Source organism: Nylanderia fulva, unplaced genomic scaffold (genome assembly GCF_048542155.1).
Source record: "Nylanderia fulva isolate GAGA-0341 unplaced genomic scaffold, ASM4854215v1 Scaffold28, whole genome shotgun sequence".
In the NCBI taxonomy this organism is placed as follows: Eukaryota; Metazoa; Arthropoda; class Insecta; order Hymenoptera; family Formicidae; genus Nylanderia; species Nylanderia fulva.
Genome location: NW_028190347.1, coordinates 45,850 through 63,799, shown reverse-complemented (window position 1 = coordinate 63,799; position 17,950 = coordinate 45,850). Strand labels below are relative to the sequence as shown.

At 28.1% G+C, this 17,950-nt stretch overlaps 2 protein-coding genes across 2 annotated transcripts; both read left to right on the top strand.

The window, feature by feature from the left end:
* Nucleotides 1–602: 602 nt before the first annotated feature.
* On the top strand, nucleotides 603–16,754 carry LOC146722730 (plasmolipin). Its single transcript, XM_085483927.1, has 4 exons — nucleotides 603–1,025; nucleotides 15,512–15,679; nucleotides 16,050–16,157; nucleotides 16,242–16,754. The coding sequence occupies exons 1-4, from the start codon at nucleotides 852–854 to the stop codon at nucleotides 16,323–16,325; spliced, it is 534 nt and encodes a 177-aa protein (XP_085340053.1). The 5' UTR covers nucleotides 603–851; the 3' UTR covers nucleotides 16,326–16,754.
* Nucleotides 11,646–14,840, top strand: LOC114939184 (dynein axonemal intermediate chain 3). The gene has a single exon (XM_029313416.2). The coding sequence runs from the start codon at nucleotides 11,742–11,744 to the stop codon at nucleotides 14,676–14,678; it is 2,937 nt and encodes a 978-aa protein (XP_029169249.2). The 5' UTR covers nucleotides 11,646–11,741; the 3' UTR covers nucleotides 14,679–14,840.
* Nucleotides 16,755–17,950: the final 1,196 nt, after the last annotated feature.

Sequence of the window (17,950 nt, the reverse complement as noted above, 5' to 3'; positions counted from 1 at the left end):
ATTATTGTACATGTAGAATTGCTCGTCATTTATAATCTACATTTTGAGCATTTAGAAATATTTGGTAAAGATTTGTGTATTATATATGATTATTATTTATGAAAGATTTATTTTATATATTATTATTATATCATGCAATGTTACATAATATTATATAATATATATTATACGTAATGTTGCATGATATCATATTAATTATCAATGTCATTTTATTTTTCATAAAATGCCAATAAATTGATTATAGTAATTGCTTTAACTCATTGCGGTATTAATAATTTATAAAATCTTATTACGCGCGCGCGATAATATATATACATTATTCGTGTATATGTATATATTGTATATATTTATATTTGCAGAATAAGAAGAAGTAAAGTTTTCTAATAATAATTAAAAGTAATAGTACTTTCATCTATTTAGTTTTTTATATTTTAATTAATTTTCTGAATTTTATTACATGTGATACTATCTGTGGCAATCTAAAACAAGATCTGGGATCAAGAATTCGTCGGGAAATCTGCTTTGCCTCGTCGATTGATCCAGCACTGTACTATGTAGTAGCAGTGTAATATAGTGGGATATAGTGGGAGAGAAAGAATAGAGAGCGGCTCTCTGAGCTGTTTATACCATAGGTAGTGCGCAGTGGTAAAAGCCTTCGTGCGCACGGGTCGTGGTGAACATACAACAGGTGTCCCGCAATCGGTTCTTTTGCGGTACCGGTTTGGTTCTCCATTTTGCTCTCCCATCTGTTTACTTCTCTTCGCCTTTCACTCCGGAACGAGTGAACAGAGGTATAGAGCAGAGCGTGGAGGCAAGAGTGTGCTGAACCCAAGTGTGCGAATCGGCGTAACATGATGTCGGAGACCGTGGTGACGATGGACGGTTCCAGCAACAATGCCAGCAATAATCCACGCCAGGTACCGACGGTGAAGACGGAACCGGGTCAGCCGAACCCCTTGGCTGGCATCAGGCTGAACGTGGCTTATTTCAAGACCATACCCGGTATCATCAAGCTAGCGCAGCTGGTAAGCATGCGGTTGATTTTTTGCTGTTTATTTTCTATCCGTTTATTCGTGTATAAAGGTCAAGAGATGAAAGAGCTAGAGGTTTCCGTGCTAATTAGATACTGAACTAGCACATATGTATATAGTTTGACACGTTTACGCTCCGATAACAAATTCGAGTATTGTTTCAAGTTTTCAATATTATGGAAAGGTACTGCTGTAACATTGTGACCTTTATAGTGTCATATGACTTTTTTGCAATAGAATGTAGATATCGTATACATTATTCAGGTATATGGACACAGTTTGCATATTTCGACCGATTTTCAAAAGTCACCGCCTACCCTCCCATCTTTACGTCTTGACACCGACGAGATTCATCGATTATCTTTTGATATATATCTAAGATATCTTTTGATATCTTAGCAACGAGTAATCTAACAACCATAATTTACGAATTTCATCGATGTCAAGACGTAAAGGGAGGACGGTAGGCGTATAGGCGGTCTCTTTAAAAAATCGGTCAAAATGTGCAAACTGTGTCCATCTCTGCATTATACAAATGCCATAGTAAATAAACTGTACTAAACTTTTTTATTTTGCAACCATCTATAAGAATAATGCTAAAAAGCATAATTAAAAACTAGAATTTAAATTTGATAGGTTTTATTGCGATATTATTGAGTTTAAAAATATTATTTCAATTATAAAGGAAAAAAATAATGCGATACTATAATATATATATTAGTTTACTTTGTACGTTGCACACACACACACACGCGCGCGCATATTAATAGAATTATATGAATTATAAATTAAATTATATATATATATATATATTTTTTTTAAATATATTTCAAAGTTTACTTTTAATAAGTTTTTTTATTTAATTTTTATTCAATTAATTATATTTTAATTTAATAACTACATATATATGTATACATATATATGTATATATTTATTTATTTATTTATTGATCAAATTACGTATAATAAGAACTTGTCTTATAAAAATATCCAGTAATTTTTGAAGATATTACAAGAAAACAAATTATTCTCTAATATGAAATTATAATTAATTATTTAAAAATAATAATCTAATAATTGAGTAAGAGCAGAATTATTTTTATATATAACAATATATATATTATCATATTATGATTCTTATTTCTCATATATATTCTTACTTCTCATATATATATATATATACATATTTCTTAATTAATAGTTTCTTAATTCAAACATAAATTCTCTATTTTTCAGCTTAGATTTAGTTTACGATAAATTTGATCTTATCACGTAATGGTTAATAATAGAATAGAAACTTTAGAGTCACTTGGTGTATATTTTTGTAACATCCTGTAATAATCTTTGATACATTAATGTAGATATATTGTAAGGCAATCAAAAAGCCAGAAAACTGATTTTATTTATGATTAATACATTCTGTTTTATTTATAAATTATATATAAACGTAAAATGGTATAAGATATATAATTAAAAATATATACATAAGTATACGTATATACTTATAAATATACATACAAAAATCTACACTTTTTTGTATGTTAATTTTAATGATTATAAACATCTATAATCTATTCCCGATTCAGCGACTTTCGGATCTATATTTTTCTCTTGCATTTATTTATTTATTTCCGTAGGGGGGTTAAAGGGTTATTGAAATTAAATCTCAAATATGATGAGATTATTTCATATTTTAAAATCTTGGCTGTGACCAAGTAAAATTTGGTGCCTTGTGCACAGATATTTAATTCTAACGAAAAAATTTAGTTTCGTTGGGATAACGCACTGTCTTCCGCGATTGGCTCTTATTGCCTGTCTTATACTTTAAATTTATATCTATAATCTATTATATTCTGTCTTGAATGTTGCCAATTGGCAACACTTCATTACTAAATACACGATTCAAGATTAGAATGCTCAGGACAGAAAAGCTTCTTGCTTTTGTTTTTGCAGATTTTCTTTCTTCATTGTTTCATTTTAAAATATCATCAAATCATCATATAAATTTCGTTTTCTTTTTCATAGCGTTTTACAGTTACTGATCGATAACAATTCAAACGAACAAGAAACCAATTTTTAGAAATAATTCTGTCGGTAATTTTTATCATATTCAAAGAGATTTTATCTTGTAACGTAGATGATATTACGTAACGTTACACACGTCATCGTTTATTTAATTCGCAATTCCATGCTTGTGTGATGGATCATATATAAAGTATGATTATTTATGACTGCGATTATTATATCACAGAGAACTGCATTAACATTGGAAAACGATATTCTATCTCGTGATCTTTTATACATTTTAATATTTAATCCTATTTTTTTGTTTCTCTTACGTGTGCCAATGTGTTTTTTATATTTTCGGATATCTTTATCTAGAGAATCTTTTTTTCTACGTAATTGCGATGCACTTTGCTAAAATAAAATTTATCTGTGTATAATAAAAATGAGATAATATTATAAAATATATAGGATTGTGTGTGTTGATTGCCAACAAGAGAAAATGTAAAGGTTAATATTTTTTGTGCTATTTCTGCAGCCAGTTCAATGATTAAGCTATATCTAATTATTCGCGCATATGTTATTGACTGCTATCTATAATTTTAATTTCTTTAATTTTATTGTTGATATATCTATTAAAAAGTTAACGCGATGCTTGATGCTTTCACTTGTTTTCAGAAATAAAATAATGTCGTTTGTATTTAAGCGTCATTTCAATAGCCAGAAATATGCCAAGGACTAGTCGCATACCGTTTACCTACCGTAAGAACATATACCAAGTGTATGGTCAGAAACGTCGTAACTTTGATAAATGTATTACGTTTTTAACCTTTATGACAACTGAAAAAAATTTCTTCGGTTTATTCAATTGGGATTATGATACGTTCTAAAAAATTTAATTTTCTCAGCGGGAAATTTCCCAGACAGCACCAAGCCCAAAATTGGCGCATAAGATATTAAGAAATCTTTAAGACAGCTTTAAGAAATCTTATGATATCCGGAAGACATCTTAAACATATTTTAAAGATATCTTATGCGCCGATTTTGGATTTGGTGCTGTCTGGGTTTAATCTAAATACTTGTTTTCAATCACTATGATTATGGAAAATAATTATCATTCAATGAAATTGCGATTTTAAAGATCTAAAATATTCATAATATTATTTCTACTTGTTTAAGTATAAAGTGTATTTTATAATTTTTGAATGTGAGCAGAAAGGTGTGTTTGTTTTTTTCTTATTATGCTTTTTCTATTTTAATTTACATCTTATTTAGTTTATTGCTCTTTGTTATAACATGTTCACATTCTTTATACATATAATTTTCGCATATTTCAAGTATTTAGTTTGTTCCAACTAAAATGCATATTGTTATTGTTAATCCATGAAAATTTTCTAATTAAATTCGATAAATTCTCTCTCTCTCTTTTCCGCATTGAAATTTGTGAAATTTATGATTTTCGAGGCAATTTTGTTTTATTCCAAAAATCTGCAGATGCTCTGCACATTTGTGAGAAACAGACGCAAAATGTATAAATATTATTTGTGCACAATAATCTACAAGAGATGATGTTATCCCAAAATTTCCAAACTGTTTCTGTAGAAAAAGTTTCTTACTCAAAAGCCTAATTGTGATCTTCAAAATAGTTTTCTTGTAAAGGGAAGGGAGGCATAAGAAGGAAACGTAATGATCTTAATCTTTCTCTCATGATTGAAAGTCATCTTTGAAATTATTTTGTATTTAGTATATTCTCATGTTCTGTAATTTAAAAAACCATTTATTTAGATCTCCTTTCTCTATTATCGATCTTTTGAATTTCCAAAAATATCTCACATTTTTTTATTTATCTGGTTATGAGTTGGATCATGATTTTTTTGCTCTTTTCTAAGATAAAAATAAAACTGAAAGATTGAAAAGACTTAATAATAGCGTAAAAAAGGGCTTTAAATTAAATCGCAAAAGAATAAATATTAAAATACGCTGACATAAAAGGATTCCTATGACAATTTCCGATCATGGTAGACAGTTGATGAAATCATATGTACTCTCAACTAGTTTGAAGATGACAATAAGACTTTGAATGAGGTAACTTCTTCGGATACATTTGAGGAACTTTTGAGTAGCACCACATATATGAAAAAATTGGTTTATTTTTTATTTGTCCACAAAAATATAATAAAAAATATTGAATTTGCTTCTGTACACACAACATACTATAATATACGCACATTCTCTCTCTCTCTCAATTGACATGCTAAATTTTTATTTTTTAAAACTTAAATGTTAAAAATCTTAAAACATGTTAATTCACACATTTAGTATTAATAATAATTAAATATTAATAAAGATTCTTTAAGCTCATTATACATATATTTATTTATATATTATATATATTTATTATATTTATTAAAAGTATGAAATAAAGAACGAAAAAAAAGAAAGAGTAAAAATAATATTATATTGCATTATTTTTTCAATTAATCTAAAAGTACATATGCACTGTATATGTGCATATGTACATATGTATGGTACACACACATATGACGCACGATCGACTAGCTTATACCGTTGAATCTGTAGTAGCATAACCACGTACGTAACGGTATTTCTCTTATGGAGCAGTTAACAAAGCATTTTACTTGATCTTTTCCAGATTAAAAGATGATTTTTGATATTACAACATTATTTAAATTAATTTACCGAAATTGAATGAATAATGATTGCGATTATTATGAATGACTTTGCAGATTTTTTGTAACTTATTCTTGTAATTTTTATAATTTATTTATACATAAAAAACAATGTATTCGTAAACAATGCTGTTCTTTCAATATTTTTATTATAAGAATATTTATTAAATAATATGTATGTAATATACATATTCATATATGTTTCGATTATTTACTCCAAAATAATAGACTAGAAGGGAAAACGATTAATTTTCACAGAAAATATAAAAATTATATTTAAAGAATATTTTTTTAATTATTGTGAATTGTTTTGTTTTTCGCAATTTGAATGTTTGGAAAAATTATCATGATTTAAACATAGCGCCTATGCAAAAAATGATTAGAAATGTGTATTACTGCAGTGTGTGACTGATATGTATATAATTTATATCATGATTTATATCACGATTTATATCACGTATATCATTGTACATACAACTTTATTGCAAAATATTTACATATTTTTATTCGAATATTTTTATACCATCATAAGATGTGTGTGTATGTGCGTGTGTTATATCTCATTGTTAGTTTAAATATTATTAGAGAAGCTCAGGTCAGCAAGCTTTTAAATGATGTGTCTTTATATTTTTCTCTTCGTCCTAAGTACAAGACTACATATTATTTACGATCGATAGAAGAAGGAATGTTATATTGATCTAACGCGAAATAATTCTTATAATAGCACATGGCTTTACACAGTGCTTCGCGACACTTGTAGTGTGAAATGAACAAATAATACATAAAAGAAATAATAATAAAAATAATAAATGCATTTTGAATAAATTTTCAAATTTCTGACTACTAAACTAAACGATAATATTTAATTGCAATATGTATAAAATACGTTATTGTGTATGTGGGGAGGTAGTGTAATAAATAGGTATATTTGAAATTCGTGGGGCTTACGAGCAGCTGATTGCCAAGATATAGCGAGATAAAGTGATCATCGGACGATTTGAAATAATGTGCATAAAACCTCAAAATTTTCACAAATGTTTTTTTGTCGTACAGATATAGAAAATACATGTAAATGGTCTTTATTACAGAGTATATTATAACCGAAAGAATTATTTATTCATGAAAATTGAATATTTATTTTCTTAATTTTGGTTTATGTTATGCGCTACATTTTTAAAGAAAATTGAATTGTTTCCTGTTTATTACATATAAATAAAATTTGACAGTAATGATTGAAAAGAATTTAAATAATGCTTTTTAAGAGAGATTTAAAAATATAAATCTTAAATTATTTTTTAATTACATTTAATAAAAATTTATCGTAATATTTAATTTGGTGTAAAAAGAAAAAAAAGACTCAACGTAATATACTCTCTAATTAAATATTTCTCAACATTCGATTTTTCGCATTGATTAAAGACAGACTTTTTTATATTAAAATAAGGATCTAGGAAATGTTGCAAATTGAGAGCTACATACAATAAGAAAAGTGTTGAAAATCTTTGTTTTATAAAGTTATTAGTTGCAAATTACATTCTTAAAAATCACGAGTTTATAGCGCCTTCGTTGAATTTAATAAATATATATGTAATAATTATTTTTTAATTATTTTCTAATAATGAATATTAGATATAGCGGGAGTTAACAAGGGAAACAAACTGCTAAAAAATTCTTACAATAAACGGAACAGTTAAAGCATGTAATCGCAGTTAGGATTATAAAAGATCAACATTGTTATAAAGTGATAATAGTTGCTTTCCATTTACATCAAAACTCAGATAAATCTCACTTCTGTCTTTCTTCAATTTCCATGTTAAAGAAAGACAGAGGTGAGATTTATCTGAGTTTTGATGTAATGGAAAGTAATTATGATTTGTGTGCGAATATTTTGAGAAAAATGGCGGGAGTTTTTGGCAATAAAGAAAAACCGGTTTGCGTCAACAAGCGATTGGGTGTGTAACGAACGAAAGCTTGGATAGTGGTGAATTCGATGTTACGCACCTCGCTATGCTAGATTGCACGCGATGACCATACATGTTCATCCGGACGACTCCGGTACCATACGGAGAGCGTCCCACATACTCGGTACCATCAGCGCCGCGCCAACATTGCTGTGACAACAACAGCGGAATGTCATATATTGAGGATGTGTCTTTTAATTCTTCGAAAATCTTGTCAGACGAGTTTAATAAATACACCACTACCGGATGTCCGCATGTTGCAACCACGTAACTGTTTGACCGAAAAGTCTCATCAATAGATACTTAGCTTTGGAGCAAAGGAATGCGACAAAAATATATAATATGAATAGCTGTCAATTATAGAGTTGTGTTAATTAACTGTAATATTGTCAAACAGTATAACGAACCAGAGATCACTGCTATTGCTTATCAAACTTTATTCCGAAAACTTTCGCGGCTAAATTAATCTTTCTAATGAATTAAACCTTTCTAATGTTTATATACTTGATGATTTTTCATGAACTTTGTTGCAAACAAGTAATAGTCAAAATTAAATATTTATAAAAGAATATATTGATATAAAAAATCCATCACACATCTAAATTATTTATGCATACAATATATTTTGAAAATTATTTGTTTATTAATTAAATACACTTGAAATACAACATATAAACTATAGGTATAGATATTATAAAATCTTTTTATTTTTCTTAATAAATTGAAGTTGCTAAATATGCCATATAATAAAATTATATAATTGTCTTGCTGAAATTTTTCAAGGTCTATTCGTAGAAACTCGTTTATTATATAGAAAATGAGATTGTGGTTGTACAATATAAGTATATCGCAGGAAGAAACATATTCATACGCTAGAATGCATAAAATTGGTATAAATAATAATTCTTGACGTTTATCCTTCGTGGTCTCTTTATTACTATTTACATATGCATTATGTAACTAAAACAATCGTGTTATTACACATTGCTAATTTATCACTGAAAATTAGTTAATTAAGAAAATTTAATTTGCAATAACATTAATAAAATGCATAACAAATTATATACCGCATCTAAAAACTTTAGAAAAATTATTTGCAGAACAGTATTTTGTACTTTTAAGTTTATTTATTTTATTTTCTTTGTTTGCTTTCCTTTTAATTTCCGTAGATATAGATTCCATAAATATTTCTAACATAATTTGGAATAAACAATATATTGTTGAATCGCAATCATTGATAATATATTCATCAAATAATGGCCATGAAGTTTACGTAAAGTCATCATGAGTGTTCGATAATTATTACTTATAAATTAGGTCAACAAATCCTTGGTTTATATTTATACTTAATAATTAATACCTGGAATCGCGCGCGCGTCATAGAATTGCGTGTGGAGCAGAAGTAAATTAATATATTAATCTTTCTGGCAATTAATGCTAAATAATGTATTATCAATATACTTATATCATATCTATTCATATATCCGTGTACGCATAAGTGGAAATATAGATAGTATACACATTATGCAAGAAAAAATACAACAAAAATAAATATATAATTTTTTTTTTCATTGTCAGAGTGCGATACAAATAAGCCAGCTTTTATAATTAACATGAATGCCAAAATTATATTAAACAGCAGCGGAGCTTTCTTTAATTTTATATTAAAAATTATTATCAAAAACACACAGATTATCATGTTACAATAGTGAATCGTCGCTGTATTTCGAGAAATCAGCATAGATTAATTTTGATAAAACAGTAAATGATTCATAGACAAAAAATAAATATTGAATGCAAGAAAATACTGAAACATGATAAATCGTGATCAACTATAAAATACATGGTTCAACGAATTATAAACATGTCTTTTTTCCGATTCCAATAAGAAACAGTTTCGATTCTGTACAGTTTTGTTATGGAAATCCATGGCGAGACCAAATTGATTTTATCGTTACAAAATTATAGCACAAAAAATTAAATTCTAAGCTTTTTATTTTGAAAATGTATAAATAATTACATAGTAATACCGCATAAAGAAATATACGCATTTTGTAAAATACATTATTAAATAATTATATAGGAAACGTGTCACAATACGATTCATGTCCCATTTCTCCCGTATATTTATATAGTTATCGCATTTTTGTTGCAGTAAATGCAATTATTAATATTAATCTATCTTTAGTATTTATTCTGAAATTATATAAATTTACGCAGATATGTCTTTATGAGAAAAGAGTTTTAAGATACAGGATATTTACAGCGCAAATAAAATTTAGAATTTATTTTAACAGTTTAAAATTGCAATTTTTTTGTTCTCCTTTTCGCTCTTTGATAAAGAGCGCACGATAGCACGATAATATTACATATGTATATCGATATACTTGAAGGGTTAATTTTAGTCAGGGTAACGCTTGTGTCCTCCTGCGAATAATCGACTCTTGTTAGCGATGGGAAGCGATCGTGTGAAAAATATTGTTGTATGAATTGAGATGTGAAAATTGTTTTGGTTAATGAAGATGCTAATAGTATTACGAAAAATAATTTTGCGAAAATTCTGATTAAATAATTTGTTTTACAGATTTATATTATTAATGCAAAAAATATATTATGTTCTTATTAATTTTTTTACACTCTTTTACATATGTTTAATACATAATAAAGTGTTATTTTCCAGTATTTTTTAGTGCATCAATTAGATTATGACAATATACCTCCGCATTCTCTTACATTTTTTACAAGCATTTATAACGCTAAACTACATAATATGTTATTTCAATGTTTATATTTTAAGTTGTCGCGCTATGTCTATATTTTTAATATAATAATTTATACATAATAATTAATATAACAATAGAGATTAATAAAAAAGGCATTAAACCAAGATTAAAGATACTTCAATAATCTTACGAAGCATACGACATTATTTTTTCTTGTATGCATAATTATTTATAATTTTAATTAATAATTTATAATTTCAATTAATATATGATTATATAACAGCGACAGATAGACGTGTGAAGTATGCGTAGTAAATGTAGGCTATTACCAGTAGGACCGTTTAACTGTAACTGCATGCAAGCCAATAAGTAGATGTGGGTTACTGACAATGAGATTTCTCACAAATGTCGCGGCAAATAATGTCTGTTATCTCTATATCAACTTTGCATATTGTAATTTGGCTTGTTTTCAGTAACTGAGAGAAGATTTTCATATTCTTTGTATAGATATATACTATAATATATCTATCTATATATTGCTGTCGTATAGAAGCGGCATTGTACATTATTTTCTATACAAAACAAATAAATATTTACATAATTTTCTTTCCTATTAGTTTTCTCACAATTGTTGCAATATTATTATAGCGCTTTTTATTTGAATTATAATCGATTATTAATATATATATATATATATATATATTACTATTTTCAAAACATGTAAATAATTAAATATATATATATATATATATATATATATATTTACATATGAATGTGTGTATGTACGCGCAAATATATAATATTCGCGTGAATTATACAATTTATTTACTTTGACGATCCTTATTAGAGAAGTTTTAATATTCTGAATCATGTGCCCATAATACGATTCGTATAATGTTCAATAATGTATGATTGAATCATATTCATCGCAAAGAGAAAAATATACTTAAACACGTGTTAACTATTTTTAGAAATGAGTTAAATATCTCGAATCGCTCTTCTTCTTAGATTACTGTTAATTATTTGTTTATTACAATAAAAATAAGAATCAACATTATTTTGAAAATCATAGAATAAATAAGATATTCATATATAAATTTTTGATATTTTTGAGAGAAATAAGTAAATAATAAATAGAGAGAGGGAGAGAGAAAAAATGCGATTATTTTAATTTTATTTAAAAATAACATATATATATTCTTCTGTTGACTTCTATATAAAAATTGAAAGGGCTGCTTGGAAACCACAGGAAATATAACAGTTTGATCGATATTGAGAACTATTTGTAGCTAAACTGTCCTGAGAACGGCTATTATATGTCGTTACAAGAACGATGTTGAAGAAAGTGATCAAATACCAATCGAGTTGGATTCTGCAAGACGAAAATATCGAAAATGTGGAGCACGTTAACCTTGCTCCCGAAGTTCAGCGAGAACTAGGTTGTTTGGTCGGCGAGCATGTATTTCTCGAATATCCTTGGGCTTATATATCACGAGAAACTGTTTTGAGATTCGCCAATGTAGTGGGTTCATCGCTGGAGTTATATCGAAATAAAATTGAAACTTATAGTAGCGATACTTTCCTCATAGGATATTCATCTACTCAACTGATTGCTTGCGACTTTGTCATCTGCTTAACGGAGAATGCAAAATTAGCGATAGTGAAAAGAAATTCTGACATCAGCAAGAAAATCCGGAGTGAAATTATTCAGAAGATCAGAAAGACCGGCAGATCCTGGAAGTCCCTCGGAAGTGAGACGACGTTAAATGAGAGTATAATAAAAAATATGAGAGAATTCTTTGAGATGCAAGTATGCTTTCCAATCAAGTCTTTGGGTTTGAATCGAAACCTCTGTGACAGATCATCAAAAAAATCTTGGGATAGCTATATAGAATTAATTCCATACGAGAGATTCGAAAATATCAAGAAGAAATGCATTTCTAAGATGATCCAAACGCACTTCGAACCTCGAGAAATCCATGTACAAACTTATCCCGGTTATCCCAAGAACGCCTGGACTCAATATGTTTACGAAGATACTCTAAGACCGGATGTTGATAATAATGAATTCGAAGAAGAAGAAGAAAAAGAATCAGCTGAGAGGAAATCAGAGGAGGTTGAAGAGAAGAGAGAGAGTGAAGAATCTAGAGAATTTGATATCAAGGTAGAGGAACAAAAGCCAGTGGAGAATAAAAATTTATTGGCGCTTTTTTTAAAAGATTACGCGCAAATAATGATCGATGCCGTGTGCTATAACACAGTCGTTAATGTGCATATAGACGATATCGAAACGCTTACAAGACAAAAGATAACTCGGCTGCGAGATGAGATTATTTACGAGGAACGATTCTCCCTTATCGACTTGCGCTTGACGATAGGGAAAATTATCTCCGATGTTTCCTGGCATCCGTGTTTCACCGATTATGTGGCTATTTCCTACATTACTATACCGTCGCACAAAGTTACCCGATTCTCGTCGGATATCGAATATAACTTTGTATCAAAAACGGAACCGATAGTGTTGATATGGTCTCTTATCGATTCTCTTCGGCCACAGCTGTTATTACAATGCGACCGGGAAATTTACTCTATCTCCTTTTGTCCGACAAACAGTGATTTTGTAATCGGCGGTTCTGCATCGGGCCAAGTAATCGTTTGGAATATTCACGAACAAATACAAAATCGAGCAAACGTCAAGCTGAAATTTTCGATTCAAGACGTTGTACCAGTAGCGATAATGTCTGATCAAGATCATTCACACGAGCTGCCAATTCGTCAGATACAATGGCTCCCTAATAATTACAGGATAGAGCCATCCGGAAAATTAACGAAATTGTCCACTTGTTCGAGTTGTCAATTTATGACGATTTCTGAGGACGGTACCGTTGCCATTTGGGATCTTATGAGATACTCAATTATCTCTCAGCTAAAGCCAAATGATTGCAAAGATCTTGATGAACTGTTCCGACCGACGTATCGTTTGAATGTTCGATCTTATAATTCATTTTTTACACCTCTTTATTTGTGTCTTCCATCACTCAGTGCTTTTCAAGAAAGCGATAAGCGTCAAGATGAATTGGATTTGACGGATAAAAATCACATAAAAAGATTGTGGATTGGCACGGCGCAGGGGCATTTTGCTTGCTGCACCTGGGAAAGTCAGGTGTTTGAAACGGAAACGTCCGGTATAGATGAGTGCAAGTTTTTAGATTGCACTTCCGCACACGATGGTCCCGTTGCAGCGATTCTACGATCGCCGTATTTTTCAGATATTCTGCTGACAATGGGCGGTCACGTTTTTGCTATTTGGAAAGACGACTACTTAAATTTACCAGTGTTTAGACGAAAATCTGATTGCGTGTATACTGCATGTTGCTGGAGTAATCGTCCAGGAACTTTTTTGATGGGTACTAATTTAGGCGAACTGGAAGTTTGGGATATCGAAAGGAGGGCAAACAAACCAGTGCTTAAGCAGACTATTTCCAAAGAACCGATAACTCTTTTGTCACTTCGCAAATTGTGTAAGCAAAATTGTAAACTGATCGGTGCTGGTGATTGCAACAGCGCTTTTCGTATGTTTGAGGAATCAACGGAAATTAAGGATGATATACTTGAAAAGGTGGACTGGTTTGAAGAATACGTATGGAGGGAAGTAAGAAGAAAAAAAATGTTTTCTTCGTGGCAGAAAGATTTTCTCCAAAATGATGCAATCATCGTTGCTAAAAGGCAAGCGAGAATAGACGAGGAACGCAGGTTAAAATTGGAAATGACAAGGATAAAACTTCATAGAGAGCATGAGGAACGATTAAGATTGGAAGCTGAAGAGAAAATACGTAAAGTGCCAAAATCCAAAGACATTATATGGAAACTGCGTCAGCAAGCAAGAATGAAGAAAGTCCTTTTACAGAAGAAGAAATTTGTACCACAAAAATTAAAAGAAAAAAGATTACCGCTAATTTGTTTAACTGAAGAGAGAAATCTAAAAATGAATAAAGCAAGGAACGAAGTTGCGTTTCAAGACAAGTATTTTCACAATATTGTTTCCCTCGAATTCTCTGATTACGATCATGATTTAGAAGAAGGAGAAATCTCAAAACAAAGACATAAAATGGTAGAGAACGAAAAGATAATTAATATATATTTGCAAGAATTTTATAAAATTAGAGATGAAACGCGAAAGATAATGGCGGAGAAACCTGTTTTAAATTTTGATTGGAACACTTGTGTAAAGAAAGAAAAGAAAAGGTTGCAAAATGTGAAAAATTCATAAATACAAGTGTCAAACTTGAAAAAGTTTCTTAAGAGAAGTGATCTTTTTGCCTAATAAATTTATATTGTGTAAATTGAGATAAGATGAGATAATCGAAAGGGTTGGAAAGTTTTTTGAGAGATGCTAATTGTATATATATAACTCTTATTAGATATGACTAATTACATACAAACACACACTATATATATATATATATATATATATAGATATGTACATATGTATATCTTGCAATAAATATAAAATCTGTTACGTTGTGTGTATTTAAATCGTGATTAATTTAATCTAATTAAAATAGACATTAAATAAGAAGGTAAAATATATAGAATAAGATAAAATGTTAAAACAGAATACAAATTAATTTATATACAGAAGAAGTAAATTAATTTTTTTTTAAATTAAAAAAAACAAATTTTGTGCGCAAAATAAATTTTTTATTCTGACAATTTAATTTAATGAAATCGGCTTAATTTATATAATGTAATATAAAGTCGTCTAATAAGAGGCAATTGTTTTGTTAATCAAATAAATAAATAAATAAATGTGTGTACAACAAATGTAAAATAAGTTTTTTCAACAATTATCATATTTTACTTTAATTTTAACATGTTTTTAGAAAATTTTATTTTTATCAAAACAAATTTTAAATATAGATAATCACCGCATTTATTTTAAGTGTATATATGTATATTCAAATTTAATTATGTGGAAAGAATGCAGATGTTGATTTTCATTACTTAAACAAAAAATTATGCATTAGGAATTATTAAAAATATTTCTTTTGTTAAATTAGCTATGCAATATGAATAATGGAAGTTATATGATACATTTTCCAGGCTCTGGGTATAATATGTATGGCATGTGCATCTCCGGCGTATATAGGCGCAACACATTGGTTTCTGTTCGTTGCAGTAATATCTTTCATATCTACACTCATATGGTGCGCTGTGTACTTTCTGTCTCTCCGGGAAGTACTTAAAATACCTATCAACTGGATCTTAACTGTAAGTGGAAGTTGAAAAAATATTGTAAAATTGTGCAAAATGTGCAGCCTCGAAACTTTTCTTTGCTCAATATTCTATATATAATATGTTTTATTTTATTCAAAAATTTACTCTTATATTTAATTTATTTATTTGATTTTTATTGGAAAAAAATAATTTAATCTTTTAAGGATTTCTGAGAATATATTGATGTATTTTTTAAAAATGTGCATGATGTTTTTTATTTATATCTTAATGGTTTTTCTTATATGAAAAAATATAATTTAAATTGTATATATATACATATATATGTATATATTTGAAAATTAATTTTAAGGAGTGTGATAAAGCCATGTATGTTTAATCCTACAAAATAATTAATTTTTTTCAGGAACTTCTAAATACATCTTTAAAAGCCGTACTTTACATGATTGCATTCATCGCCCAGCTGTCGGCTTGGACGGCTTACAGAACTTCATCATCAAATATCGCTGCTGGAGTGAGACTCATTATTGAAATATTAATAGTTAAAAAGAATAATTATTATTATTTTTTAAATATATGCATTCAACATTATTTATAGATATTTGGAATCTTTAATACCATTGCATACGCCGCTGGGGCTTATTTCTTATACATCGAATGGAAAAGTACCAATACACAATGAATATCGTCAGCCTGCAGAGAAGCCAGGTATTTGAAAAGCAACATCAAGAATTGCCATAACCGTGACTTCTCACCACCTGTTTATAAAGGTTTTGGCATACTAAGATTGTGCTCGACAGGAACGTTAGCGCTGGAAGAGGTGGCTTAAAACTAGTCCGGCATGATCCTTTTCAGATCGCGTGTTCAGCTTAAAGAAAGACTATTATACAATGTGCCTTAAGATTATATATTTTTTGAGATTTTCATCGTTAGAAATCCAGTACCGCTTTGAAAAGGATCAATCAAATCATACGAACGAATAAAGTGTGTTGCGCATTCAAGATACCGTATATCCGACGACAATTACATATATAAAAAACTCGTGAAATTTTGTAGATCATATTGAACACGCAAATCTATAATTTTATTAAAACTGATATATAACAAATAAGTGAAACTTACTTTTTTTTAATTCAATTTCGAATGAACAGAATAAAAAGAAAAATATTTCATATAAAAATTGCAATATTTCTATTTAGCATTATTAGTTAAATACTATATATATATATATATATATATATATATATATATATATATTTAACTTGTTTATTAATAAAGAAATATATATTGTATATATATATATATATATATCTCTTTAGGTAAGGTACACATATTACAAATACTAAATTATATTTTATAACAAATAATACATTATTCAATTTTTCATACAAATGCTATTGTACTTTTGTTTTTATTAATATTTACTCGAAATTTATAATTACATATACATATATAATATATGTATAAGGATATTTAATTATTATTTTATTATATAATAAATAGCATTTATAGTACCTAATATAATAGATAAATTTAATTTTTGTTAAATATTTTTTAAACAAAATTTTTGTCAAATTGTTTGTGAAGCATATTTCAGTTGTATTTTGATTTTCGATATAATCCTCCAGACAACAATGAAATAAAATAGTTTTAAAAGGCCTCATATCAATATACAATGAATTTTCAAAGCGATATAAGTTGCTTTCACACAATTAATATAAATTAATAAAGACTCAATGCTTAATTTTTTAATCTAAAATTATTTAGGCGATTATTGTATCCATATTTTGGATAGCTATTTTGTTAGCAATTTCGACAAGTATCAATTTATAAATTTTTGTTAATTTCAATGCATTAATTTTTTGTGTATTTAATAAACATGTAAAATTCTAAAAATTTTTTTAAATATTTTTTTATTTTTTTATACTTATGCGCGCTATATTGCAAGAAAGATTATGTTTATATACAATATATGTATTTTTTATACATGTATATATATATATATATATATATGTGTGTGTGTGTGTGTGTATGTAAATAAGATACATATACACAATATTATGTATTCATGTTCTTTAGATTAGATGTAGTATAACTATTCTTTTGTTTTTTCTCATTTACATGTAAATCATAAGCCTCAAATGCACGTTAAATACACATAAGAGTTTAGTAAATCGAAAAATAGGATATTTTTAATATTGTGCAAAATTAGTATTTAAATAAATAAACAAATAATGTTTATTAAAAAACTATATTTTTTATAATAAACTTAACATGAATTGCAAAAGATATTAAAACAGTAGAGAA

Bases quoted from the DNA above. Each gene is read 5' to 3' on its own strand.
- LOC146722730 (XM_085483927.1), top strand. From the start codon at position 852: ATGATGTCGGAGACCGTGGTGACGATGGACGGTTCCAGCAACAATGCC. The intron at 1,026-15,511 runs GTAAGCATGCGG...TACATTTTCCAG, and splicing joins TCATCAAGCTAGCGCAGCTG to GCTCTGGGTATAATATGTAT. The intron at 16,158-16,241 runs GTGAGACTCATT...CATTATTTATAG, and splicing joins CATCAAATATCGCTGCTGGA to ATATTTGGAATCTTTAATAC.
- LOC114939184 (XM_029313416.2), top strand. From the start codon at position 11,742: ATGTTGAAGAAAGTGATCAAATACCAATCGAGTTGGATTCTGCAAGAC.